A 26,243-nucleotide genomic window follows, 5' to 3' on the forward strand; every position below is an offset into this window, starting at 1 on the left:
GGGCTTGTGTGCAACTGTGGGTGTCCCACCTGACAGCACCCTCACAACAAACACGGGCTCCAGAGCACCCGAAGGGCTCTTTATTGTGGGTGAGACCCCCAGCCAAAGGAGTGCTGCAGCTCCGGACCAGCCCCAGGCACTGCCCAGACTCCAGGATCTTCAGGAAGAGAGGGGTCTGGGGCTCCAGGCCTCAAGACAGTCCTTGGGTCACACAACACCATGAAAATACAGAGCTAAAAACTTCCTGAATGTCTCTGGCTGGGAACAAATTGGTCCAACAGGGTCCACAACCACCTTCTTTTTGATCACTGGAACACAACAAAAATGCCAATGCAGGAGTTGATTGGAGTTCACCCAGGCTAGATTCTTGAGGTCCTCCTCGGAGGCCAGATCTGTGGTGTTCAGCTGTAGCACCAGGAAGACACGCCCATGGGTGTTCACACTCTGCATGACTACTGGCTGCTCCAAAACCTTAGGGTCATTCCCATACAGGAACCAAGCCTGAGCCAGCACATTGCCAAAGGCAGACAGGATCATCTTGGCTCACAACTGATCTGGCTGAAAGCTGTGTAGTTATAAGTTGGCTGACTCCAAAAAATACTGGGTGTGAGGATAGGGGTAAAAATAGCCCTCCAGAAATCCTGTGTCATCATTCACATCATAAACATTGTACTCCTAAAGACTGATGGTGGGAGATATGGGATAGAAGGTCTCAAGAACATGATTCTCAGTAGCTTCTGCCTCCTCTCGGTGGGCAATGGGAGGCAGAGGATCCTTGGCATTCACTTGGGCTCTACCGGAACTGTGGACCTGAATCAGGGTAGACTCTTATTTCTGGGTGGTGGATCACATGTTGTTTTGGGCATAGATCTGCCTGGTCAGAGAAGGATGCTTGAGAATTTGGGATTTACACAACTGTATCAGGCTGTCCACAATGACTGGGCAATAGGTCTCTCTCTTAGGGACGTCTTCAGTAGAGTGCCAAAAATGAGCATGAGAGATTGTATTCAGAACAGGTTCATCTTGATCTTCTGTGTGGTTTCTTGGGTCTCCAGTAAGGCTAGGCACTTTCTCAGGAAGGCCTTCTATTAACTTGGTTTTGTTAAGCCAGAGAGCCTGCTTTACACCCTCGAGGAGGTGGCAACACTGGTGGAAGATGTAGCAGACCTGGTCCTTGTACAGCAGGTGCTCATGCAGCAGGGGCAAGAGGTGCATCCAGTCAGGGTCCCAGGATGGGAAGACTGGCTGTGCCAGCCTGGGCATAGAGTGCATCTTCCCTGTGAAGGTGAAGGACTCTAGTCCAGGAACTCATATACCCTGTCTGGGGGAGGAGGCTCTGGCTTCTGCATGAATCACATGCCCCACTCATATGCCCGGCATCTCGGGGCCCTGCAGCACAGAAGGCCAAGCCACCTGGGGCGAACCTTTGTGGGCCTCCACACCAACACCTTGCAGATCTGATCTCAAGACCTCCATCTGGATGCTGCCATCTTCCCTCACTCAAGGCCCACTCCAGTATTCTTGCCTGGTAAATCCCATGGACAGAGGAGCTGGCAGGCTGCAGTCCAGGAGTTTGCAAAGAGTCTGACATGACTGAGCATGCAAGCATACATACATACACACACACACACACACACAGATACACACACACACAGACTAGGCCATGCCTCTTCTAACTTTAAACCCATCAATGACTTCCTATAATACTTATTACAAAATCTACACTCTTACCCTGGTCCATGATCCTCTGCATGGCTTGACCTGCCCCTGTGTGTTTCTAAGACCTAAACTCTCACTTCTGCTTCAACTCTCTGGCTTTCTTGGTTTTTTGAACATGCCAAGCATAGTATGACTTCAGACATCTGAGCCTTTGTTCTTATCGTTTCATCTACCTAGAATATGCTATTTCCAGAATTTCACACGATTGGCTTCTTGCCCTAGCTCACATATCACTTACTCAGAGTCCCAACCTCTGCTCTTTGTCTCCCCAACCTCTGCCTAAGACATTTTTTCATATTACCAAGTTCTAATTTATTCATAACATGTCACTACTTGAAATGATTTTGCTTATTTAATTACCAGTTTAAAATCTGCATTGCTTGCCTAGAATGACAGTTCCATGAGGAAAAGAACCATGTCTACCTGTTCATCTCTAGGTCCCCAACACACAGAGCTTACAACAGAATGCTGTACCTAGTCAACGGTAGATCTCAGTAATTATTTGTGGAACAAACTGATTTGGGTAAAAGGTAAAGAAAAGGGTAGGACAAATGGAGATGAAAAAGAAGAGATACCTGGAAGATTTATTGTAAAGTGGATAGACAAGACAACTGGGTTTAGAGAAAGGCCATGGATGCCATTAACTTAGAGAATATGATAAAATATAATGAATGAGAGTAGCAAACAGATATTTGGCTTTGGACTTGAGTGTGACGTTCTGGCAGGTCTATGTTAAGATGCCCAGCAGGTATATATAAGTTGGAAACCAAACCTGAAGTCATTTGCATAGTGGTGACAGTCCACTGAGACTGAGTCAGGTCAACAGGGGGAGGGTATGGGGGGAAAACAGAACTTAAAAGATGTGCAGATTTTTGTCCAAACATCCTGTGTGCAGGAAACCATGCTGGGACAAGTGACATGTGGTAAACAAGGAGCAAGGCCTAGAGCTTCATGCGGCCAGGGATGGGGACTCTGACAACTCAGCCAGTGGACAGCGTGTTAGTCAGACAAATAGCATTATTACCTGCCATACGGTGCCCTTTGACCCCCCCAAACAACTATCGGTAGGAGACTCTACACTCTCAAAGGGGATCTGTGTGACTGCCTTGATTTCTGCCTCCCAATCTGTAAGGGGACAAAGAACGAGGACTGGCCAACATTAATGATATTAACGATGTGCCTCTACTCTAGGGAGATGATAATCCAAAACCATTATGGAAAAAATACATGAAAAAACTCCAAAGCTACATTTGTTGAGTACTAACTATGAGAGGGTGATGCACTAAATATTTGATATGTATTCTCTTATTTGAGCCTATAAGGAACTACAATTATTACCTGTTTTATAGATGTGAGCATTGTGACTAGAAGAGTAATTCAACTTTCTCAACTGGTGAATGATGGAGCTGGGATTTGGTCCCAGAACTGCCTGATCCTAAAGCCGCCACTTTTCACCATGGTGCACGAACACTTCCCAGCATAGGAAGTCTTCATTTTTAGCTTAAGTGGTAGATTGCTTTGTAGGTTTCTTTCCCTTTCCATCCCCAAATTGTGAATGTTAGGTTAATAAACCATGCAAATTTTATTTGCAATAATGCAGGGTGACCAAAATGATAAGATTGTCCTTTTGTACCAAACGAAAGTTCCTCATGTTCTTTTATTCAGTCTCCTCTGTGTTATACAATTGCCTTGAAGAACTGCTATTGCTCGTTGTTGTTCAGTTGTCAAGTCATGTCTGACTCTTCGTGACCCCATGGACTGCAGTATGTCAGGTTTCCCTGTCTCTCACCATCTCCGGTGTTCTTGCCTGGAGAATCCCAGGGACCGGGGAGCCTGGTGGGCTGCAATCTATGGGGTCGCACAGAGTCGGACACAACTGAAGTGACTTAGCAGCAGCAGCACCATCTCCTGGAGTTTGCCCAAATTCTTGTCCATTGAATCCGTGATCTCATCCATCTCATCCAACCATCTCATCCTCTGTAAGTCATTGCTTACAGAAAGTGAATCTCCCTCAGGATATCCTTAATTACAGGGTTCTTGGGGTATCTGAAATAGAAATAGTGTTTTACATCACCCTCTGCCTCCACTCCCCAACCTGAAATTATTGTGGGGATCTGTTCCTGGAAATAATCACAATATCTAAATGGGTGGTCTATGTGATTATTGAACATCCTTGGGGACGTGCTACTGATATACTTTGGCAATTGCTCTTCTTTCTCCTGAAGTCGCCTGAAGTTGTGATATGTCTCTGGCCATAGATTTCCTCTATTTATCCTTCATATTGTTGTTGGACAATCTTTCTCTGCTGCAATGAGGCTTATGCTGCCCTTCAAAATGTCAAAGGATTTCCACCAGACAATTGTTGATCTGGATTTCTTAGACTGTCTCCTTGAAGGCACTTGGAGCTGTTGTAGTGAAGCCTCCTTTCTGCCATCCAGTATCTTCCTTGATCTTTGGTAGAATCTTAACACCATTGCTTGCATTCCTTTTTTCAGCTGTCTTGAATGCACGTGTTCAGTGGCACACAAGTAATGGCAGAAAGAGGGATCTGGTGGAGTCAGTAAATGCCTGGGGAGGACCACTCAAATGGCTCTTAGTCCTCATTGGCTGAGAATCAAATACAAATTAGCTATGTGGACTAGAGCTGTAATGGGCTTACAGAAATATTTCTGAGAGCATCAAGACTAATGAATCAGCCTGGTTTGGGGCAGTTCTAAATGAATTCTAAATGGATGTCTCTGACTTCATGCCCAGTAAATATGTAGTGATGCAAGGAGGCACTTTCTTTAGCCCATCAATAATTTATTAATGGGTACTTTGTGCTAGACAAGATGTTCCTTAGAGTTTCAAAATGACTTCTTTTGGTTAGCTCTGTGTCTTTCTCATAGAGCTTTCTCCACTTCTCTTAAAAGCAGCCATCACTCTCCTTGGCGCACAAGTTACCTATCTCCAATTCGGACACAGAGTAAGCTGTGTTGCCCTACTGGATCATCAGCTTGTTGAGGGCAACTCTAGTCCCATTAATCGTTGCAGCTTCTATAGTGTCTGACATAGTTCTTTGTACAAACAGACATGTAAATATTTGATTAAATATTTGAGTAAATAAATGATTATAAGAGACATGGAACAGAACTACGATTTCAAAAGCTTTTTTTGTTGAACTCCAACAACCTTAGTTGTCATTAACTCATTGGGCTTCTGGGAAAGGACTCTCTCTGGACTCTGATTAGCTAGTGACAAAGCACTGATGTTCTCAAACTGGGCTCCAACCCCTTGGTCACTTTCATTGGAGTTACTTTCTCTTTCTTTCTTTAGACCTATGTGTACAAATGTCCTTGGGCAAAATGGCAATAAGAGAAATGCATTTTCTTACTGTCTTTGGTGCAAATTAGAATTCCATCTCTGTTCCATCCATAGTTCTTTCTCTAATTTTCCATTTAAATTTATAATTTTATTTAATATCCTATCTAGGGGTAATCTTAGCCTCTGTGTTCAATAGGATGGTACTACAACAGAGTAGCAGTATGTAACAGCTCTCAAGATCTCATTTACATATATGAAAAATTCAAGGGGTTGGTCAAGAGGCATCAGGTTGAATCCAGTTTCTGTCAGATACATAAATCTTTTTCTTTTTTAATGTCATAGACATTGTTTTTCCTGATGGAATGGAAACCAGATTTATCATGAAGATATATGACACTGGTTGCATTTTCAAACAATTGCCTGATGTCCTCTGGCAGTCTTTGGAACCACATATTGCAAACCAGCCTGTCGTTTGGAGAGACCCTAGGGTAATTGGGAGATGTGCTTGAGGCTCAGATCATTGTCTATAAAGGTAACATGAGATTTCCTTGGCAGCAGCTAAGCACATCTGCATTATACAGCTTAAGAATGATGTCTCCCAACTCACGTTTGAATTGTGTGCTTTGGCTCCTTAAATCTCGTGCCCCATGTGTGTGTCTGTATAGGTCAATCATTACCAGGCTTTCCAACGCCACACACATTTTTGGAAAAGATGCAGAGTGACTGATGCATAAAATGACTGGACTAGAATTGCCTGGTACCTTGTCAAGATTTTTTTAAAGTGAATCATATATATATTTTTTACCATCTATGTACCTAAAAAACAACAACAACAAAAAAAAACCCCCAAACTGGGATTTTTAGCTTTATCCCCAAAGCAGTTTCTTATTTCTAAAAACTTTAAAAATCTAGAACATAAGCATATAAATCTACATTACTTAACCTTGTGGCTTCATGAAGGGCCAATTCTCTGATATTGTTATGGAAACCTTTTTATTTTACCTCTTTAGAACCCCTTTTCATCATTGGAATCAGTCTTCCATTGGGAACCAACATTTCAGGAGTAAAGAAAATTAGAGACACCACAGGAGATCAGATTCTGCTGTATCCAGCTAAAATCTCTGGATACCACTGTCCCAGGTGGTAGTTTCTAACAAACCTTTGACATCTACTTACTTACAGAGTGCTTTCCCTGTGCCCAGTACAGAACCAGGATTGGGGATATGGTGGTGATCTCTGCTAGGGATGTGTTGTTGCTCTGAGTGAGCAAATATCAGATAGAGGTTGAGGATATTTAACCAAAGGAACTATGTGTAAATAAGTTTGGTGTAATTAATAGGGCACTTTGGGATCAGACAAGCTTGGTGTGACCTCTTGGTGATTATTTAAACTCTCAGAGTTTCTTTTATTCTCCCCACAAGGCCAACAATTCTGGATTGTTGTAGGAATTAAATGTAAGTGAATATGTTTGGGAGTCATCGTTAGTTTTGTTAGTTTGGCTACAGACATCGACATGAATATTTAAGGAAACTGGTGTCAGTACAATTTTGAAACTAAAAACTTTGTGATCTCTTCCTCTTCCAGGGGTGTTCCTTCTAATAGTTTTTCTTTTTTTCACTCCATTTTGACTTGGCATTGGGTGCTTGAATGACCTCTTTGCAGTGATGAGTTAAGAAAGGCTATTTTTTGCAGTGAGTTGATTTCTCTGGGACTTGACCAAATGCAAAGGTCCCTAATAGCATTGTGAATGAAAAATGTTGCCTGGCAAATCAGTAAACAGAGGATGTTACAGCCATCAGGCACTACAGCTACCCCAGACTGTGAGCCCTTAGGGAACTCAGGATGGAGACAGGCTGGCAAGCCCTCAGCCACTGCAGCCACCCCCACACATGCACCATGAGGGGATTCAGGATTCTGGCCCCAGATAACTGAGGTACATATCAAAGGAGTGATTTCAATAAGCTGAGACTCTCGCATCTTCTCATACATAGAAAAGTGCTAAATTCATGAACTCGAGGTGTCTGGCTTTCTTTAATTATCAGTGATCTTTCCTTTAAAAATATATATATATATTTATTTACTTATTTATTTTTGGCTGTGCTGGGTATTTTTTGTTGCTGCCTAGGCTTCTCTCTCGGAGAAGGCAATGGCACCCCCTCCAGTACTCTTGCCTGGAAAATCCCATGGATGGAGGAGCCTGGTAGGCTGCAGTCCATGGGGTTGCTAGGAGTCGGACATGACTGAGCGACTTCACTTTCACTTTTCACTTTCATGCATTGGAGAAGGAAATGGCAACCCACTCAAGCGTTCTTGCCTGGAGAATCTCAGGGACGGGGGAGCCTGGTGGGCTGCCGTCTCTGGGGTCGCACAGAGTTGGACACGACTGAAGCGACTTAGCAGCAGTAGCAGCAGCAGGCTTTTCTCTAGTTGCGACGAGCGGGGGCTACTCTTCATTGCAGTGCTTCGGCTTCTTATTGTGGTGACTTCTCTTGTTGCAGAGCACAGGCTCTAGGTGTGTGGGCTTCAGTAGTTGCAGAGCATGGGCTCAATAGTTGGGTTTCCCAGGCTCTAGAGCACAGGCTTAATAGTTGTGGTGCAGGGGCTTAGTTGCTCCGAGGCATGTAGAACCTTCCCCAGACCAGGGATTGAACCCTTGTCTCTGGCATTGGTAGGGGAATTCTTTACTACTGAGCTGCCAGGGATGCTCCAACAGTAATCTTATGAAGTTCCACTACCTAGTCTTTGTAGACTTCCCAGATGGTTCTTGTGGTAAAGAACCTGCCTGCTAACGCAAGAGACACAAGAGACACAAGTTCGATCCTTGGGTCGAGAAGATCCCCTGGAGGAAGGCATGGCAACCCACTCCAGTATTCTTGCCCAGAGAACCCACAGACAGAGGAGGCTGGTGTGCTACAGTTCAACTCTTTGGGCACAAAGAGCTGGACACAACTGAGCACTCACATACCTGGTCTTTGTAAAAAACTCCTCGTATCATGGCCCTTCCATTACTCCGTCAGAGCAGTCCCTCAGAGTTGTCTGAGAAGCTGCATCCCAGGCTTAAGTTCTCAGCTTTGTCTGCCAAGCAAAACACAAGTCTCAACATTTAAGTTGTGCATTTTTTATTTTTTAGTTGACAGTATGGATAACTCAATGTTTTGAGAACTAAACTGAAATCAACCACCTTATATTTCCAACTAACACTCATTCTGACATAACTTTGTCAGTTTCTTTTTTGTAGTAATGTATGATTCCATTTATATAAAATGTCCAGAATGGACAAATCATTTAAAAACTTTTTATGGGGTTATAGTGGAGTACAACTGATTTACAATGTTGTATTAGTTTCTGCTATACCACAAAGTGAATCAGTTTTACGTATACACACATAAAACTCTCTTGTTTTAGATTCTTTTCCCACATAGGCCATCACAGAGTATTGAGCAGGTGCCATAGAGAAGGTTCTTATTTGTTAATCTATTTTTTATATAGTAGTGTGTATATGGCAATCCCAATCTCCCAATTTATCTCCTCCCCCTTTCTCCCCTGGTAATCATAAGTTTAACACGCCAATTTTGTGCCATTCTAAGCAAACACTCTCATTCTTGCAATTAAATTTAACAAACATTTATTGAGCACCCTCCAAATGCCATAGCCTGTGCTAGCTACTGAGGGTTACCAGGATGAATGAAAAATGATTCCCTCCTCCATGAATATCTTGCAGATAACTCAAAAGGCAAGGGGAAAAGTGCACTGGCAATGAAAGTGATATTTCAGAGCATTCCTGAATTTCCCGGCTTTGACGTGTCAAATCCTTGAGATAAACCTTTCCATTTGTTATTTGGTTTTTGCCCTTCTCTCTTCGTGCTTTCCCCACCTGCAGATGCCATCGGTAGAATTCATTTCAGTCTATGAGTATGACATGTTTGGATTTAGTTGTGAAAAATGCCTTCTACAAACAATGGCTACACCAAAGTGACTGCTGAATCACTGTAAAATGGTATGAGATGTTCTGAATGAGCTTTCCTCTATCATTCTTTGAAAACCACAGCCATTTCTAAGGCAGGTGAGTCTGTTTTTAAATGAACTAATTATCCATCTCCAAGGATAATTGTGCTTAGAAATCCCAGTATCCCTTGCCTTTATTCTATCCCCCTCCTCCCAGGAAGAAACAGACTTTTAAAAAAGGGTTCACTCACATCACCAGCATGAATAAGTAATGTGGTACCCTCCCATTCACTCATTCACACAGACCCATGGGGTACAGGCAGAAGTGGTGGAAGAGGGACAGAGGAGGTGATGGAGCCAAGCATAACTATAACCACATTGCCACTTACCTATTGAATATTTGCTATGTGCCAGGCACTTTCAGAATTTTATCTCTAATCCTTACAACAATCCTGAAAGTGGATTTTTCTATCTCTAATATATATATGAAGTGAATATCCTCAGAGAAGTAAAGTGATTATCTCATGAGAATGCAGCTGGTAGGCACCTCTTTCACACCTTGCTCTGCCTGATTCTAAAACCTGTTCCTTTTTATTATAACTAGGCTTTTCAAACTTTCCCCACAAGTTGCTTCAGGGAGTTCAATAAATTCCATGTATGCATATAGAAAACTATTTAGAAAAACATTAAAATGCACTCTAGAGACCACTGACATGTTAGAAATCTCTGACTGATTGCTTTTTAAATAATAAGTGTTTTTGAACTTAACACCTAAGTGTTTTTGGATTTGATATTGCTTGTATCTGTTGCATATTTTAGAAAGGCAACGGAGACGTCGTTTGAAAAATGGGTTTCCTAGGTGGAAGATAAAAGGTTGACAATTACTGGCTTAGAAATTACACTATTCCTTTGCCAACAGATCTGTTGCATAATGCATAGCAAACATAGTAAGGATGGTGCCAGTATGCATAATACAACATACGCAATGAGCATCACACTGTGAATGATACAACATAGTTAAGCAGGTTGCTCGAAGTAGGACTGTAGGGGTAGGCAAGGGGAGACCTCTTTTGTTTTTATGGCTATGCCTAAAATATTGCCTGTGTATTTGCTGGAACCAGTTGTTTCAAAGTCAGGCAGTTAGATTCTTTTCTCCCCCCTTATTCTCCAATCTGTTTTAAGGAAGAGTGTATTTCTGTTGGTTAGGTTTCATGCTGATGAGATCACAGTTTCAAAACACATATGTGGACTTGGCTTCACTCAACAATCATGATCAAATTATGCACTCCTAACTTGGACCATTTGTTCCAGAAAATTGTCATTATTTTGAAGAAAACCTGAAAAGGTGTTAACTTCGTATGTGAAGAGCAGCCGATACTTGCTTCTCAGATCAGCATAACATTAAAAAAACAAAAACACTTCAGATCTCAAAATGAGTTCACTTAGAATTTTATTCTGCAGACTTCCCTTCAGAGACTGTATGGTGGTACAAACAACTTTAGCTATTATTTGTATTTTGGGAGTCAAGTTCAACGGTATTTTCAGGAAGAAACTGAGAGAAGTGACTAAACTGAACATTTCCTATTACCTAAACGTTTAGGTGGAGCTGAGGCTGCAAAGAATGATCTCAAAGGGTCTCCCATTCCAACTTTAAAATTATACAAGTCGAATCCCAATTCTTTCTTGTGGAGGCTTTATTTTAACAAGACAGACTGCTGTCTGCTGCCTTCTTCCTCTGTTGCATCCTACTTTGCTTCTGAAGATTGGGCGGCAATATTTTATCTTTTGCCATCAGTTACGGTATCTTTATAACAGGAGACAGCTTCATTTTACAGATATAGAAGCAGAGGCCACCTGAGGTTAAGTGATTTGTCCAAACCATATGTGAACTATGTAGGATCCAAAGCTGAATACAGCACTAGACATTTTTCTGCAAATAAGAGGTAGTGATCAATAATCTAGAACCTTAATTTTTGCCTTCTTTTGTTATGACTTTGATTATGAGTGTGTGTTTGTATGTGAATGTTTGAGTTCAGAGATTGTATTGAATTCATCTTTGTATCTTAAATACCTAACAGCTATGATGGATACAGCATCAGTTCAGTTCAGTTCAGTCGCTCAGTCGTGTCTGACTCTTTGTGACCCCATGAATCCCAGAACGCCAGGCCTCCCTGTCCATCACCAACTCCCAGAGTTCACTCAGACTCACATCCATCAAGTCGGTGATGCCATCCAGCTATCTCACCCTCTGCCGTCCCCTTCTCCTCTTGCCCCCAATCCCTCCCAGCATCAGAGTCTTTTCCAATGAGTCAACTCTTCACATGAGGTGGCCAAAGTACTGGAGTTTCAGCTTCAGCATCATTCCTTCCAAAGAAATCCCAGGGCTGATCTCCTTCAGAATGGACTGGTTGGATCTCCTTGCAGTCCAAGGGACTCTCAAGAGTCTTCTCCAACACCACAGTTCAAAAGCATCAATTCTTCAGCGCTCAGCTTTCCTCACAGTCCAACTCTCACATCCATACACGACCACAGGAAAAATCATAGCCTTGACTAGATGGACCTTTGTTGGCAAAGTAATGTCTCTGCTTTTGAATATGCTATCTAGATTGGTCATAACTTTCCTTCCAAGGAATAAGCGTCTTTTAATTTCATGGCTGCAATCACCATCTGCAGTGATTTTGGAGCCCCCCCAAAATAAATTCTGACAGTGTTTCCATTGTTTCCTCATCTATTTCCCATGAAGTGATGGGACCAGATGCCATGATCTTAGTTTTCTGAATGTTGAGCTTGAAGCCAACTTTTTCACTCTCTTTCACTTTCATCAAGAGGCTTTTTCGTTCCTCTTCTCTTTGTGCCATAAGCATAGTACTTAGTAAATCTGTTTGGAATGGATGAAAGGGTACCAGGAATGCAACCCCATCTGGCAGAAGATAATGGCATTTCTATTTTTAACCATTGTGGTATCGATTATTCTCAGTTCCCTATTCTGCCACCCATCTCCCCCACCAAAGCCTGATTCCCCCATTACTGAGAAACACTTTTATACCAAGTAATAATCTTTACCTAAAACTACATAGTGGGAAGAGCAACAGATTTGCAAACAGAACTGAATTTCAATCTTTGGGCATCTTTGGTAACTTCCTTATGCCTCAACTTGAGCTGAACAACAACAAATATGGCTGCTTCTACCTCTTTAATGGATACTACTGACATTCACGGAGAAGGCGATGGCACCCCACTCCAGTACTCTTGCCTGGAAAATCCCACGGATGGAGGAGCCTGGTAGGCTGCAGTCCATGAGGTCGCTAGGAGTTGGACACGACCGAGCGACTTCACTTTCACTTTTCACTTTCATGCATTGGAGAAGGAAATGGCAACCCACTCCAGTGTTCTTGCCTGGAGAATCCCAGGGACGGGGGGGCCTGATGGGCTGCCGTCTACAGGGTCGCACAGAGTTGGACATGACTGAAGCGACTTAGCAGCAGCAGCAGCAACTGACATTCATTAAGCACTCGCCTAGAGCTGGGGAATGTGCTAGGGGTTCAACATGCAAATCATTGTATTTTATCTGCACAGCACACCTGAGAGGCAGTCTTCTTATTATCTCTGTTTTACCCTGGCTCAGAGACATTCAGTCTTCTGTCCGATGTTACACCACCAGTCGGGGAGAGCTGAGACAGAGGTAATGGCTCTGACAGGCCCTCCATCAACAGTAGCTATTAAGATGATGCTGATAATTCAGGAATCCTTGGGGCATGTAACACAATGAATGCACAGCATCTTAGCATGAGTAAGTTGATGAGATCAGTTCCCTCCCTGATAACACAGTCAGCATAAAAGCTATCTCCCTTTAAGGGAGAGGAAACTTAAGGATGTGTTAGGGGGCGAGGATGTGGGAGGTGATCACATTATTCCAAAATTAAAATTGTCCTTTTGAGAACACACTCTTCAACATTCAGCTCTGGGGGTGTGTGAAAGTGGGGAACAGGAAATAGAAGCTAAGACACGTTCCATCAACTCCACAAGTTACCCATGGTGTGTCTTCATGAGCTGTGGGCTTGAATATTACAAGGAACGGGATGCAACATTCTTCCTCACTCTTTGCTTAAGAGAAATCTGTTGCTGGATGTTCGGCCTTTGCACAGAGTGTGGCATCCCACGGTGCTTCAGTGGAGAGCTGCCAGAAGAGAATAATAACACTAGCAGTGTTATCTGCTGACATGAAGGACAGGAATACACTTACAGCCTAGACTTGGCTTCTTGCCTCTTGTTCAGGCACCAAACAGCTGGGATTACTGACAACCTCCCTGAGACACCCTGGGACACACTCGCTTACTTTAGCACTACTTAAATCTCTCTAGATAGTGTATTGCTTTGTTTCCTCCAAGCCAATTATTGCTTTAATCTCACTTCTTATCCTTTGCCTCCCTGAGACTAAAGGAACAAGAAAGAGTACAGATCAGAGGCTATTAACCTGGGTTCTACAAACCCCGATGTGAATAGACTTAGGGCCAACCTCGAACAAAATCCCTGACCTCTCAAAGGGTAAGAGGTCCAGACCCTCTTAATATCTTGAGGATCCAGGTAGATTAAAAAGCAAATATACCTCAAGAGGGCTATAAAAACAGTTGTTTATTTTTAACTGTTTATTATACTAAATGAATTTTTTTTTTAGCACAAAACAATATACAGCAATATATGTGTGCAAAGTCTGGGGTACTTAACAGTGTTTATTACAAAATATGAATTCAGAGTGCATTCAGGTGGTATGGTTATAAGGTTAAGGTTGTGTGGTGAATGTTTTATTTATTTATTTTTTTTCAGTCCTCAGAATGTGTCTCTGTGAGTGTGTGTGTAATCTCATTTTACAAAGAAGGTTCAGGGACTTCCCTGGCAGTCCAGTGGTTAAGACTTTGCCTTCCAGTGCTGGCGGTGCAGCTTGGATCAGGGAGCTAAGATTTCCTATGCCCCCTGGCCAAAACCCAAAACATAAGACAGAAACAATATTGCAACAATTTCAGTAAAGACTTTTAAATTGTCCACATTAAAAAAAAAAAAGAAAAAAAAGAAAGAAGGTTCATAGTCCAAATGTGAGTATGGCTGGGAATGTGCGTCCCTGGCCACGTGATCTCCCTGCTGCCTTTTTATTCAGCTCTTCCTCAGAGGCTTTGTCCCTGACATTGAATGTGAACTTTTATGTTCATGTATTCATTGCCTGGATTTTCTCCAAGCAGTCCATTCTCCCCCAAATTAAGAACTACTTGTCTCAGAAATAGCCTAACCTGCAAAGAGTCGGACACGACTGAGTAACTGAACTGAACTGAACTGAACTGATGAAGCCCAGACCAATGAAAAGAGCTTCTCATTTCTGAGATACAGAATACTCTTCTTTTAAATTGTGAAAATATTTTAGCCTTGCAATTTAATTTCATATTAAAAGCGCTTTTAAATGACTTGCTGCGTTTTCAAATGTGTAATAATCTTAAAATTCTTCTTGTTTTCTTTATTTGCCACCTCTCCATTCCTATTCCAGAATCCATAAGGTTAAAAACAGGACACTGACTGTTCTGAATAGGCAGGGGTCTAACCCTCACCTTGCTGTGTGACCCCATGGAAGTGCTTTCCCTCTTGATACTCAGTTTCTACGTCTTTAAGATGAGATGGTGATTCCATTTCACAAGCTCCTTTTAGTTTTAAAAACTATGATTTCTCTTCCCAAATACTTTAAGATCCAATCTCCAAAGCCACTGTCATGGTGTGCTGGCCGACTTGGTTAGACATAAAATAATTTGCTCTTTACTACAACCAAAGGCAGTACTCACTAGCTATGGATTCAGACTTACTTTTCCCCTTAACCCGATGGCAACTAGATGTTTACTTTGTCATCTTGGTGAACAGATCATTTCTGATAATACTCAAGAACTTTAAAACAAAGATGAAAAAAATCCTGACCTTTGGCCCAAATGGTGCAGTGGTAGAGTCCGCCTGCCAATGCAGGAGACACGAGAGACGCGGTTCGATCCCTAGGTCCGGAAGATTCCCTGGAGTAGTAGGAAATGGCAACCCATTCCAGTATTTTTGCCTGGAAAATTCCATGGACAGAGGAGCCTGGCGGTCTTACAGTCCATGGGTTCCCAGAGAATCGGACACGACTGAACACGCACACGCGTGCGCACACACACACACACTTACACACAAGTTGCTGGATATAGTCCTGCACTGATAGTTTGAGGACACTAGATGGCGATATGAGTGCATCAAATAACAAGCACATCCAGCATTAAAATCCCAAAGATTGAGGCCAGAGTAGGTTAATACATTAGTTAAAGAAACAAAGTTAAATATAATCAGGTGTTGGAGTGTTAGCTAATACTCTGAATGTGTTCAGTAACCTGATTCTTAGCGAAAGAAAAGAGTGTTAGATTAGAAATTATTTTATGCTACTGCTGAGTCTATCTTCACGCTAATTCTTGGGGCAAGAGCTGGCAATAAACCCATGCATCCCATAAAATGTATCTAATTCACACTTTTCTCTCCATTTTTGGTTTTCATCTTTTAAAAATAGCAGTTGTTTGGAATGGAGTGTGCCCTGTATATATTATTCATAGATGAAGTAGTACATTCTCATTAGGAATGTGAGTCCTAAGACATTGGTGTTTGAAAGGGGAAATGGCTGACTTACTGTAAGCTGTTGCCTGGGCCATTATTGACTGGCAGGATCAACTGGAAGCACTTTGTTAGTGGATTAGGTTGCCCTGGAAATGCCTTCCTGAAACTCTAATGATGCACTTAAGGGAACCCTCTGGGACAGGAGTAAAATGTCTCTTTGCAGGCGTGTCTTCCACCAGAGTCCTCTTGGGATGAGATGGGAGGGGGCGGGGGCACATCCAGAGAGAAGCTTCGTAAGGAAACAGACCCAGAAAAAAGTTGCAGGTAACGATGTCTTACGTGGAAGCCAAGATAATGACTTACTGATAGAAACCCTGTTTTTTTCCGAGGGTACCAGTTCTTCCTATAGTCTTGGGAAGGAGCATCAAATTCCAGAGAGACTGAAGGTATGGATGTATATATTCATTATTTATTTATTTGCTGGGGTGAGGGTGGCAGAGGAATGGAGAAAAAGGAAAAACAAAAAAACAAAAACAGGAAAGGGCATCTGAGAGAACATGGCTTAGTCCTCTTTGGGGAGAGAAAAACCCACTTTGTAGCTTGAACATTGGGGTCATTGAGTATGCTTTTTTTTCTTTTAAGCAAGCTTTAGAGGGGGCAATTTGCCCTTTAGCAGAAATTTAGTGCACATGCAAAGGAATCGTTTGTTGATTTTTTAAAATGAAAAACCGCCGTGTTCATCTGGGTTCAGGGGTTGTTTCTGGGGCATGGTGGTGGCTGTGGAGGTCTAGAGACAGCACGAAAGGGCAAAGCAAAGGCCGTTGGAAACTCCAGACTCCCGGACAGGACCGGGAGGGAAGCGGCTGCGCCGCGCTGCGTCCCCGCCCCGAGCCCGGAGCGCCCGGGGGACTCGCGTGCCCACGGCCGGAGCGCGGCGTCCCCGTGCAGTCCCGGCGACCTGTCACCGAGGTGGACGTGACTTGGAGCAGCCTCCGCTCTCTCCAAGCCATATTCCTTTAAGATGATGTAATAGTCATTTCCCTGGATGGTTTCTTGCCTGCACTGCTGAAACAACAGCATCCGAACTGCACTGGGAACTGTGGAACCACCCAGCTCCTCCACCGGAGAAGCCCGAGCCTGAGCCCCGCGCCGGCATCTCTGCGCCGCGGCGGCCGCCCGCTCCCACCTGGCTGGGAACATGGGAGCCCGCTTGTCCTTGCCGGCAGGTGGGGTGGCTACCTGGGACCCCAGCAGGGAGCATTTGTCTTGCTTCTGGGCTTTCTGAAAAGCTTCTAAGTCCCGGTACCTCTTGCAACTCTCTTTTGTTTTAAGGATTCTTTTCAAAGGTTTGATTTTTTTTTTTTTCTTCCTGGAGAAGCTTTGAATATTTTTCTCTGCTTTGCTTCTTCAATCCAACCACCTCTAGTCACAGTTTAACTTTTTTGTGACTTGTTTTAACTTGAGATTGGGAGTGAATATATACATACATATACACAAATATACATTTATATAAATATTTATATATATAATTATTATTTTCTAAGAGCACATCTCTCTGGCACTTTTCATTGATACCTCTGTATTTTACCTGTTTGGGATTTTGACAAGCTCCAGACTCTGTGTGTGGCTGGGGATTTGGACTGCTTTGCAAATGGGTATTTCTTCACAAGAACTGTTTCCAGCACTCACTGAGGTAAGTTCTAGGGCTTATTGCTTTTCCTCTCCAGCTGGGGAAAGAAAATAAATCTCCTTTTAGAAGTTGAAAATTGCATATTCGTTTTTAATGCAGAAATCAAATAGAAATGTTTTTAATACTAAATGCTGGAGACAGAGGGATATAGATAAATATGTAGACACGAAATACCTTGAAAGAAGCTACGATTTAGTTGAAGAATGGCTGAAATCAGTAATTCCAGGGCTGCTTATGTAAAATAATCTCTCCCTCCCTCCCTTTCGGTTTCCCTCCCTCCTTCTACCTCCCTCTCCTCTCTCCAGCAGTCTCTTTTTTTCTGACTCATGCTGTGTTTGAGGAAATAATTTTCTCTCTTTTCCTGCAGACAGACCTCTCAGTAACTGGAGACCTGACTGGCCTTGCCTACTGAGCTTGGGGGAAAACTGGATGCAGATGAGTTGATTATATTCCATGAAGTCATAGCTCACCACCCGCCAGGGTTTAAACTACTTCTGTAGCATCACTTCACCTGTGGACTCTTTCAAATTTTGCTTTGTTGGGGGAAAAAAAAAACTGGGGTAAGAAGAGGTTGTTTTTAACAAGTTATCATCCTCTCCCTCCCTTGTAAGTTGCTGCAAAGGATCAGGCTGTGACTCCATTGGGTCGCTCCTTCACATCAAAATAGGAGAAGAAAAAGAAGAAAGGGACCATGGCTCTGAGTGGCAACTGTAGTCGTTATTATTCTCGAGAACAAGGGGCTGCAGTTCCCAACTCCTTCCCCGAGGTCGTGGAGCTGAATGTTGGGGGTCAAGTTTATTTCACTCGCCATTCCACATTAATAAGCATCCCTCATTCCCTCCTGTGGAAAATGTTTTCCCCAAAGAGAGACACAGCTAACGACCTAGCCAAGGACTCCAAGGGAAGGTTTTTCATTGACAGAGATGGATTCTTGTTCCGTTATATTCTGGACTATCTCAGGGACAGGCAGGTGGTCCTGCCTGATCACTTTCCAGAAAGGGGAAGACTGAAAAGAGAAGCAGAGTACTTCCAGCTCCCAGACTTGGTCAAACTCCTGACCCCTGATGAAATCAAGCAAAGCCCAGATGAATTCTGCCACAGTGACTTTGAAGATGCCTCCCAAGGAAGTGACACGAGAATCTGCCCCCCTTCCTCGCTGCTCCCTGCTGACCGCAAGTGGGGTTTTATTACTGTGGGTTACAGGGGGTCCTGCACCATGGGCAGAGAGGGGCAGGCAGATGCCAAGTTTCGGAGAGTTCCCCGGATTTTGGTTTGTGGAAGGATTTCCTTGGCGAAGGAGGTCTTTGGAGAGACTTTGAATGAGAGCAGAGACCCTGACCGAGCCCCAGAAAGATACACATCCAGATTTTATCTCAAATTCAGGCATCTGGAAAGGGCTTTTGATATGTTGTCAGAATGTGGATTCCACATGGTGGCCTGTAACTCCTCAGTAACAGCATCTTTCGTCAACCAGTATACAGATGACAAGATCTGGTCAAGCTACACTGAGTACGTCTTCTACCGTAAGTACAGAGCGTTCTTGTTGTTTTTCATGTGTATGGATTTGTTTAACAGATATATATGTATATATGGTCTGCACGTTCAGTCTATGTCTAAGGAACGTGTTGTTGTTTAAATGCTGTTTGGGGATTTTTATTTTATTTTTTTAACTCTTGAGGTATAGCTAGGGGTTATAATCAGCTTTCATGTTTCACCTAAGGTAACTTTTGTTTTCCCAATCAACTCACAGAATATTTAAAGGCCTCAAAAATCACAGTATACAAATGATATTGGTATAGGTAATATGTGGAATGAAAATAGACATGTGTGTCTGTCGGATATTGAACTGTGAAGATAAGGCAATGATGAGAACTTGGCTGTTGGGTCATGGGAGTTCAGTAGACTCAGAGTGGCTGAAGTGCTGCTGACTGTTGTCTTATCTGAACTTTGGGGTCTATTAAGCTGGTTTCTGAAGACAGCTTTCATCAGGAATGTTGAAAGCAAAATGGATGTTGCACTGAATGACGTGATCTTGGCTAGATGGCAGTACAGACTGATGAAAGACCCCTTCCCCCCGACCCCAAGTCTGAAATTTGCCTGCCTAGGCTTTCACGAATTTGTGATTTGATTCCTTAGCAATTTGTACTGAGATTTGAGTTGCACTGCAGACTTAATTAAGCCGAGCTGCATTTAGGATTCACCCAAAAGGAATGAATCCTTGAGAATTGTCAATCACACACAGTCAGCTTCAGACAACTGAGGTGGTATAATCACTGGCATAAAAGGAAACCAGAAGAGAAAAAAAGAAAGGAAACAATTGCACTGAAGTCTTTATAGTAAGAGTTTCTTAGAGTCAGTCCAGTTGTTTAAATGACAATTTACTGTACAGAATGCCTTCTTTTAAGAATTACTCTAAATTAACCATAAGCCATTGATCTCTGGGAGGAAAGCAATTAGTCTGTAAAGTTCAGTGCTTGATGAACTGCTGATTTTCAACAGGTCTGGGAGCTGGGTGAAGTGAATTCCATGAGAAATATGTTTCCAATTTTTCTCTATTCTTATTTTAAGGCAAATCCATAAATTTTGAGGATTAAAATATCTAAATGTCTCTGTACATTCAGGTGTGACTGAATCTGTTGGACTGAGTTTTGCCTACAGTTGTGTTTATTCCTCTGGAGATGATGTTGGGAGCCTTGGTGACAAGGCCTGTGGGAAGCCGAGTTGCTCTGTACTGGGTTATCACAGATTTGGTTTTTAGAAGTGAAAACACATAGATTGTATAGAAAGAACAGCCTGCGGAGAAAAGAATCAGCTAGCAGTTCAGTTGCATTCTGATGTTCTGTAACAAGCATTATTTGGTTCAATACCCCTATCTATGGCTTTTATCTATAATCTATACCTTCCTCTGTGTTGGGGCTTAGTGGCCAGATTCTGCTTTCTTTCTTCTGGTGAGTTTTCCATTAGCGTAGAGATAAAGCTTTAGCTTTTTAGCTTTCTATAAAGGAATATGACATTATCTATGATTCTGTAGAACAGACATCTTCTAACTTGGAAAAAAAAATGCATCGTTGAATTTAAATCTAGGTTTGTGATATTTACCTTGTTCCCCAATTTCTAATATTTGAAAATGGCCTCTTAGGAAACTTTAGTCAAACAGAAGAAAACATATCAGTCATACCCCCTCAAAAAGACCACACTTGATTCCAATCACTTGCTCATCTAAATGAGACTTAGAGCCTGAGTTGTCTGCTAGCTCAGTGACATTTCTGTGTTTATCAAGGCCTCATCTGTATAATAGTAAGCCCTCTGTAGATTGCTCCAGACAGACTCTGTTCTCTAATCATATGATCACTTCTTTTTTTTGTTGGATTGCTGAGAGGATGCCAAGGAGCAGGTGGCTCAGACTAGCACAAATATGCAACACCTTCATATTGCACAGCACATATACTGCATATGATATACTTGCTCTTTGTACCCAACAACCAGAGCTAAGTGTTAACTCTTCCTCAGTCTCAGGATCAATAAAGCTGACAGCTGGCTTTCTAGGGTGCATGACAGCTTCCGTGCAGCTGCTTAGCCATAATTATTTAATTAGAAGCTGCCAACTGTGCCTCTATAAGCATTAATTCATCAAGCTGTTGTGCTTGGGTTAATGGGCCAAAACTCTGGGAGGTGCTCTAAAGCAGGGAATTGCCTGTATGCAAAGATGCCCCAAGCCCTGCCAATTGACCAATCGCCAACCCTGAGCCACTGCATGCATTGCAGAGGGCATGGAGCCCAGAAACCACCACCTGCCTGCCATCCAGGTTTTGAAGGGCAGTGGTCTGAAGAGCAGTATGTGTCTCAGGGAGCACTTCCCCCATTTTTAAAAAAAAACAGCCAACCAACAGCAAAGTTGTTCCTTATAGGGGATCCCAACTTCCTCCTAGGTTATAAAAATATCTGTAGATAAAGATATAGACATGTGGTGACAAACTTCCTAGTTCCAAGGAATGAACTCCAAGAAATCAGACTTTTCTAATAACCAAGGGATAATGCAGAATCACTTTGCCTGGATCCATATCACAGTAAAAATGAACAGCAAGAAATTAATACATTGTATATGGTGGTTGATAGTCATGGGGAGAGACCTCTTCTTCCTCTGTTTGCTTAATTTTCTTCTAGATTTTCCAGGGAGATCTGTCAGTTATTAACAGGTTAGATTCTTGCCTCATTCAGTCTTCATGTAGACCTAGAATTGATGATCAATATCAAGTAGTTTTGACTGTTTAATATAAAACTAGAAAAAAAGTCAACAGGTGTTTGTGTGTGTTCAACAGGGTGGCAAAAAATGTGTTTGTTTACACTGCTGATACACCAAAATACAATATGTGAGATACTATGGATTATGATTCACTTAGCAGCAAGCAAGAAAATGTGAGTGGTATAAGAACATAGAAATGTCTGTCCTAGGATTGCCTCACAAAGTATTTTAATTGTTTTAATTTAAAACAACAAGAAGATATTTTCCCCTCTTTCTCATCCAACTAGGTAAACAATTACCTCTGTTTTCTTTCCAAGTATTGTATGGAAGGCAATATCATAAACATCAGAGGATGACGTCTTGACTCACCTCCAGATGGAATGAGTTAAGTAATTTGGAAGACAAGTCCTGATATTGAATCAATAGCCATTCACACCACTTAGGAACAAAATCACAGGTGTATGGAAGTAAATGAACCTCTTATTTAGAGCCCTCTTCCAATGCCCTAGTGAGAGGGAAAGTTGTTCTTCATTGGAGAAGATTATGTACATTTCCTTAATCTTATTCCTATGAGTGAGTTACTTTAGACAAATTCCTGAAAGCATTCAGATTCAAAGGCATTTGCCTCTAATAGAATTGCATCCAAAAACATAAACCGAGTTCTGTGAATCATAGATAGAGACATCGATTCATTGCCTTTTCAATAGATTACTACTTGGAAGTGCATTTTAATCTTTTTTCTCTTTACTTGGTTTCCTTACATTCAAAAGGTTGTTTCTACCAAAGTTTCTAAATTGCTTTGTATACATAGTATATATCTTCAGGGTGGTTGATTGAGATGGGGGTGTTGGAGAAAAGTAGATTAGGAAATGATTTCTTACTTAGAATTCTGCATGACCTTGTATTAGGAAGAAATGGTGGTTCTAGCCATTGTGAGTAACTTACCCAGTGTTGATTTTAAAACTTGTAAAAGGGTGAGTTTTTAAAGGAAAACAGGCAGTAAAGCATCTATCTTGAAATAATTCTAGCTTTCTTTTTCCTTGTTCCTTGAAAGTTACTAGTGATAGCTTCAATTTTTATTGTCCATAGAAATATGATGTTGGCACATTCAAAATGAAGACACAGAACAGCAAAGTCCAAACCGTGAAGGTCTGGTGTTTACCTACCTGTCCTCTTTCTGTGATGTTTTTCTGTCTTTTCCATCTTAGATGCTCCTCTTTCCTCATGCTTTAGTCATTCCTGCTTTCAAGTTCTTTCTCTTTATGCCACAATCAAGATGTCAGTAAAGTTCTGTCCTGTCATGATATTTACAATATTTTCAAGGCATGGTATACTTTTTTCAGAGGTTTTTGTCCATAAGAAACCTTTTAATAGCTGTTGATCAGGTGACTTTGTATCCCAAAGGGAGTGTTCTTAAGGCCTGTGCCTTCTTATTTTACAATTTATAATTTAAATATATAACATAATCTAAGTATAAGGCTTCATCATGAAGTCAGCCTAGACCTTGCTTGGGGAGATATTGGCTGGTGATGATAAAGGACAGGGGCAGTGGGTATCGTTTTTTTCTTGTCTCTTTAAGATGCTGTTCTCTGACCATTGGGCTCAATGTAATAGTACTGTAAACATGTTAGTTGTTGTTCAGTCACTAAGTCATGTCTGATTCTTTGAGACTCCATGGACTTCCCTGTCCTTCACTATCTCCTGAAGTTTTCTCACTCATGTCCATTGAGTTGGTGATGCCATCCAATCATCTCATTCTCTGTCGACCCCTTCTTCTGCATAGTAAAATATGTCATTTGTCTTCACTTTCATGCTAAACGGGATATATTACCTGAGCCTGATTCCTTGTGAGAGATGATTTGAGTAGTTTCTTCCTAAGTCTCTGGCCTCCCTGAATGAATTTGGCAGCAAGAGAAATGTCAGTATGTGAGGAAAAAGGGGGAGAACTCTGTGATTGCCCCCAAGTTCCTTGATATGTTAAAACATATGTGTGTGTGTGTGTGTGTGTGTGTGTGTGTATGGTTAGAAAGAGAAGACCAAATGATTCTGACAGCCTGAAGAGATTTGGATCTTATCAGAGGAATTATAAACAGAGAAAATGCCACTGAGCTCCATTTGGAACACCTCCAAGCACAAACCATGGAGAGGGGTGACTGGACAGAGGAGAGAGTGCCGGTTCCATGCCGAGAAACAGTTCTTCTGAAAGCAGAGGTGATGTTCAATCTCTGCATCACAGCTGACTGTTGCTCTTTTCTTTGGTCTTTGCTCTAGCTTTCCTCAAATCCTGCATTTCTTGGCAAGTCAGCTAAAACATTTCAGTATGGAAATTTTCAAACACCCAAATGTAGAAACACCCAGCTCCAAAACTTACAGTGATTATTACCAGACTAATCTTGTTTCATATATATCCCTACCTACTTTCTCTTCTGTTTGCACTGGATTATTTTGAAACAAATTTCAGGTATTAATCATTTCACTCATCCATTAAAAACTATATGTTTCTAAACTAAAATTAATTTTAAAATGCATCACAGTAACATTATCACATACAAAACAAATAGTACTTTGATATCTTCTGATATCTAGTTGGTATACAAACTTTGATTCTCTCACAGTATTTTTTTTAAAGTTGTCTTGCTTGAATCAAGAGTCAAATGAGGTACGTCCATTATCTTTTAAAAATTTATTTATTCTTGGATATGCTGGGTCTCTGTGTCTGTGCATGGGCTTCTCTCTAGTTGTGGTGTTTGGGCTTCTCATTGCAATGGCTTCTCTTGTTGCAGAGCACGACTCTAGGCATGGGGACTTCAGTAATTGTGGCTCATGGGCTTAGTTGTTTCGAGGCATGTAGAGTCTTTGCAGAAGAGGGGATCGAACCTGTGTCCCCTGCACTGGCAGCTGGATTCTTATCCTCCATATTATCTTTTATTGCTATCTATAAAAGAAAAAGAATATTGCATATGACATTACCACAAAGTGGCAAAAATCTTAAATCATTTTATTTCTCCCTTCCTTCCTCCTATCCCCCTTCACACTTTTTCTCTCTCTCCTTTCTTTCTTTCTTTTTTTCTTCCAGTTTATTTGTTTGAAGAAACCAAGCTATTTGTCATGTCAAATGTCCGGCACTCTGGGTTTTGCTCATCCATCTCTATGATCTCTGTGATGTCAGTAACACATTTTTTCTTACCCCTGCATTTTCTGTAATTTGTTAGAGCTAAACACCAGATTCTAAGGCGTGGCCAGATTCAAGTTCAGAATTTCTTGCAAGAAATCTTCACAAGTGTTGGAAAGCCCATTTTTATTTATTTAGGATCTTGATTTCTTTTTTAATTTATTTTTTAAAAATTAATTTATTTATTTCAGTTGGAAGCTAATTACTTTACAACCTTTCGGTGGTTTTTGCCATACATTGACGTGAATCAGCCACGTGTGCACATGTGTCCCCCTATTCTGAAACCCCTTGCCACTTCCCTCCTCACCCCATCTCTCTGGGTTGTCCCAGAGCACTGGCTTTGTGTGCCCTGCTTCATGCATCGAACTTGCACTGGTCTTCTTGTTTACATATGGTAATATATATGTTTCAGTGCTATTCTCTCAAATCATCCCACCCTCGCTGCTCCTACACAGTCCAAAATTCTGTTCTTTACATCTGTGTCTTTTTACTGTCTTGCATATAGGATCACTGCTACCATTTTTCTGAATTCCATGTATATGTGTCAATATGCTATATTGGTGTTTCTCTTTCTGACTTATTTCACTTTGTATAATAGCATCCATCTCATTAGAACTGACTCAAATGTGTTCTTTTTTATAGCTGAGTAATATTCTATTCTGTATATGTACCACAACTTCCTTATCCGTTCGTCTGCCAACTGACGTCTAGGTTGCTTCCATGTCCTAGCTGTTGTAAACAGTGCTGCAGTGAACATCGGGGTACATGTGTCTCTTTCAATTCTGGTTTCCTTGGTGTGTATGCCCAGCAGTGGGTTGCTGAGTTGTATGGCAGTTCTGTTTCCAGTTTTTAAAGGAATCTCCACCCTGTACTAGTTTGCATTCCCACCAATAGTGTACAAGAGTTCCTTTTTCTCCAAAACCTCTCCAGTGTATATTGTTTGTAGACTTTTTGATGGCAGCCATTCTGACCGGCGTGAGATGGTACCTCATTGTGGTTTTGATTTCATTTTCTCTGATAATGAGTGATGTTGAGCATCTTTTCATGTATTTTTTTAGCCATCTGTATATATTCTTTGGAGAAATGTCTGTTTAGTTCTTTGGCCCACTTTTTGATTGGATCGTTTGTTTTTCTGGTATTGAGCTGCATGAGCTGCTTGTATATTTTGGAGATTAATTCTTTGTTGGTTGTTTCGTTTGTTGGCAAGTCCATTTTTAATTTGCTTTGGCAGACTGAAATGCTATATGTTTTGGATGCAAGGAAAGGACACCTTCTTATTGTTAGTTTTTTCATAATTGTCATATAGGCAAATAACAATTGGAACCTATTCTCTCCATTGTTCAAGTTGATTCTGATGATATAGCAGGCCTGTGTTTTCCTTTCTAGTCATCCAAGAACTGCCTGTGCTGTGCTTAGTCGCTCAGTCATGTCAGACTCTTTGCAACCCCATAGACTGTAACCCACCAGGCTCCTCCATCCCTGGGGATTCTCAAGGCAAGAATACTGGAGTGGGTTGACATGACTTCTTCCAGGGGATCTTCCCAACCTAGGGATCAAACCCA

General features: G+C 41.8%; 2 protein-coding genes across 3 annotated transcripts in view; one reads left to right on the top strand and one right to left on the bottom strand.

The window, feature by feature from the left end:
• Positions 1 to 207: 207 nt before the first annotated feature.
• Positions 208 to 6,999, bottom strand: MRPL37 (mitochondrial ribosomal protein L37). Its single transcript, XM_086413826.1, is given in 4 exon segments — positions 208 to 1,307; positions 1,310 to 1,424; positions 2,744 to 2,844; positions 6,813 to 6,999. Coding segments are annotated over 4 exon segments (1,503 nt in total).
• An 8,722-nt stretch (positions 7,000 to 15,721) lies between these two features.
• KCTD16 (potassium channel tetramerization domain containing 16) overlaps positions 15,722 to 26,243 on the top strand; it is a 325,075-nt gene continuing 314,553 nt past the window's right edge. Inside the window, exons 1-2 of one of the 2 annotated variants that reach the window (XM_086413656.1) lie at positions 15,722 to 16,022; positions 17,634 to 18,789. In XM_086413656.1, coding sequence (XP_086269782.1) covers positions 17,958 to 18,789 — 832 coding nt within the window. In that variant the 5' untranslated portion in view covers positions 15,722 to 16,022; positions 17,634 to 17,957. Of the gene's footprint in view, positions 16,023 to 16,359; positions 17,270 to 17,633; positions 18,790 to 26,243 lie in introns of those variants that run through there. The other variant, XM_086413655.1, reaches the window with a different exon arrangement.

The sequence above is a fragment of the Bos grunniens genome, chromosome 7, assembly GCF_055505025.1.
Source record: "Bos grunniens cultivar Pamir isolate PY7600 chromosome 7, Bosgru_T2T1.0, whole genome shotgun sequence".
NCBI lineage: Eukaryota > Metazoa > Chordata > Mammalia > Artiodactyla > Bovidae > Bos > Bos grunniens.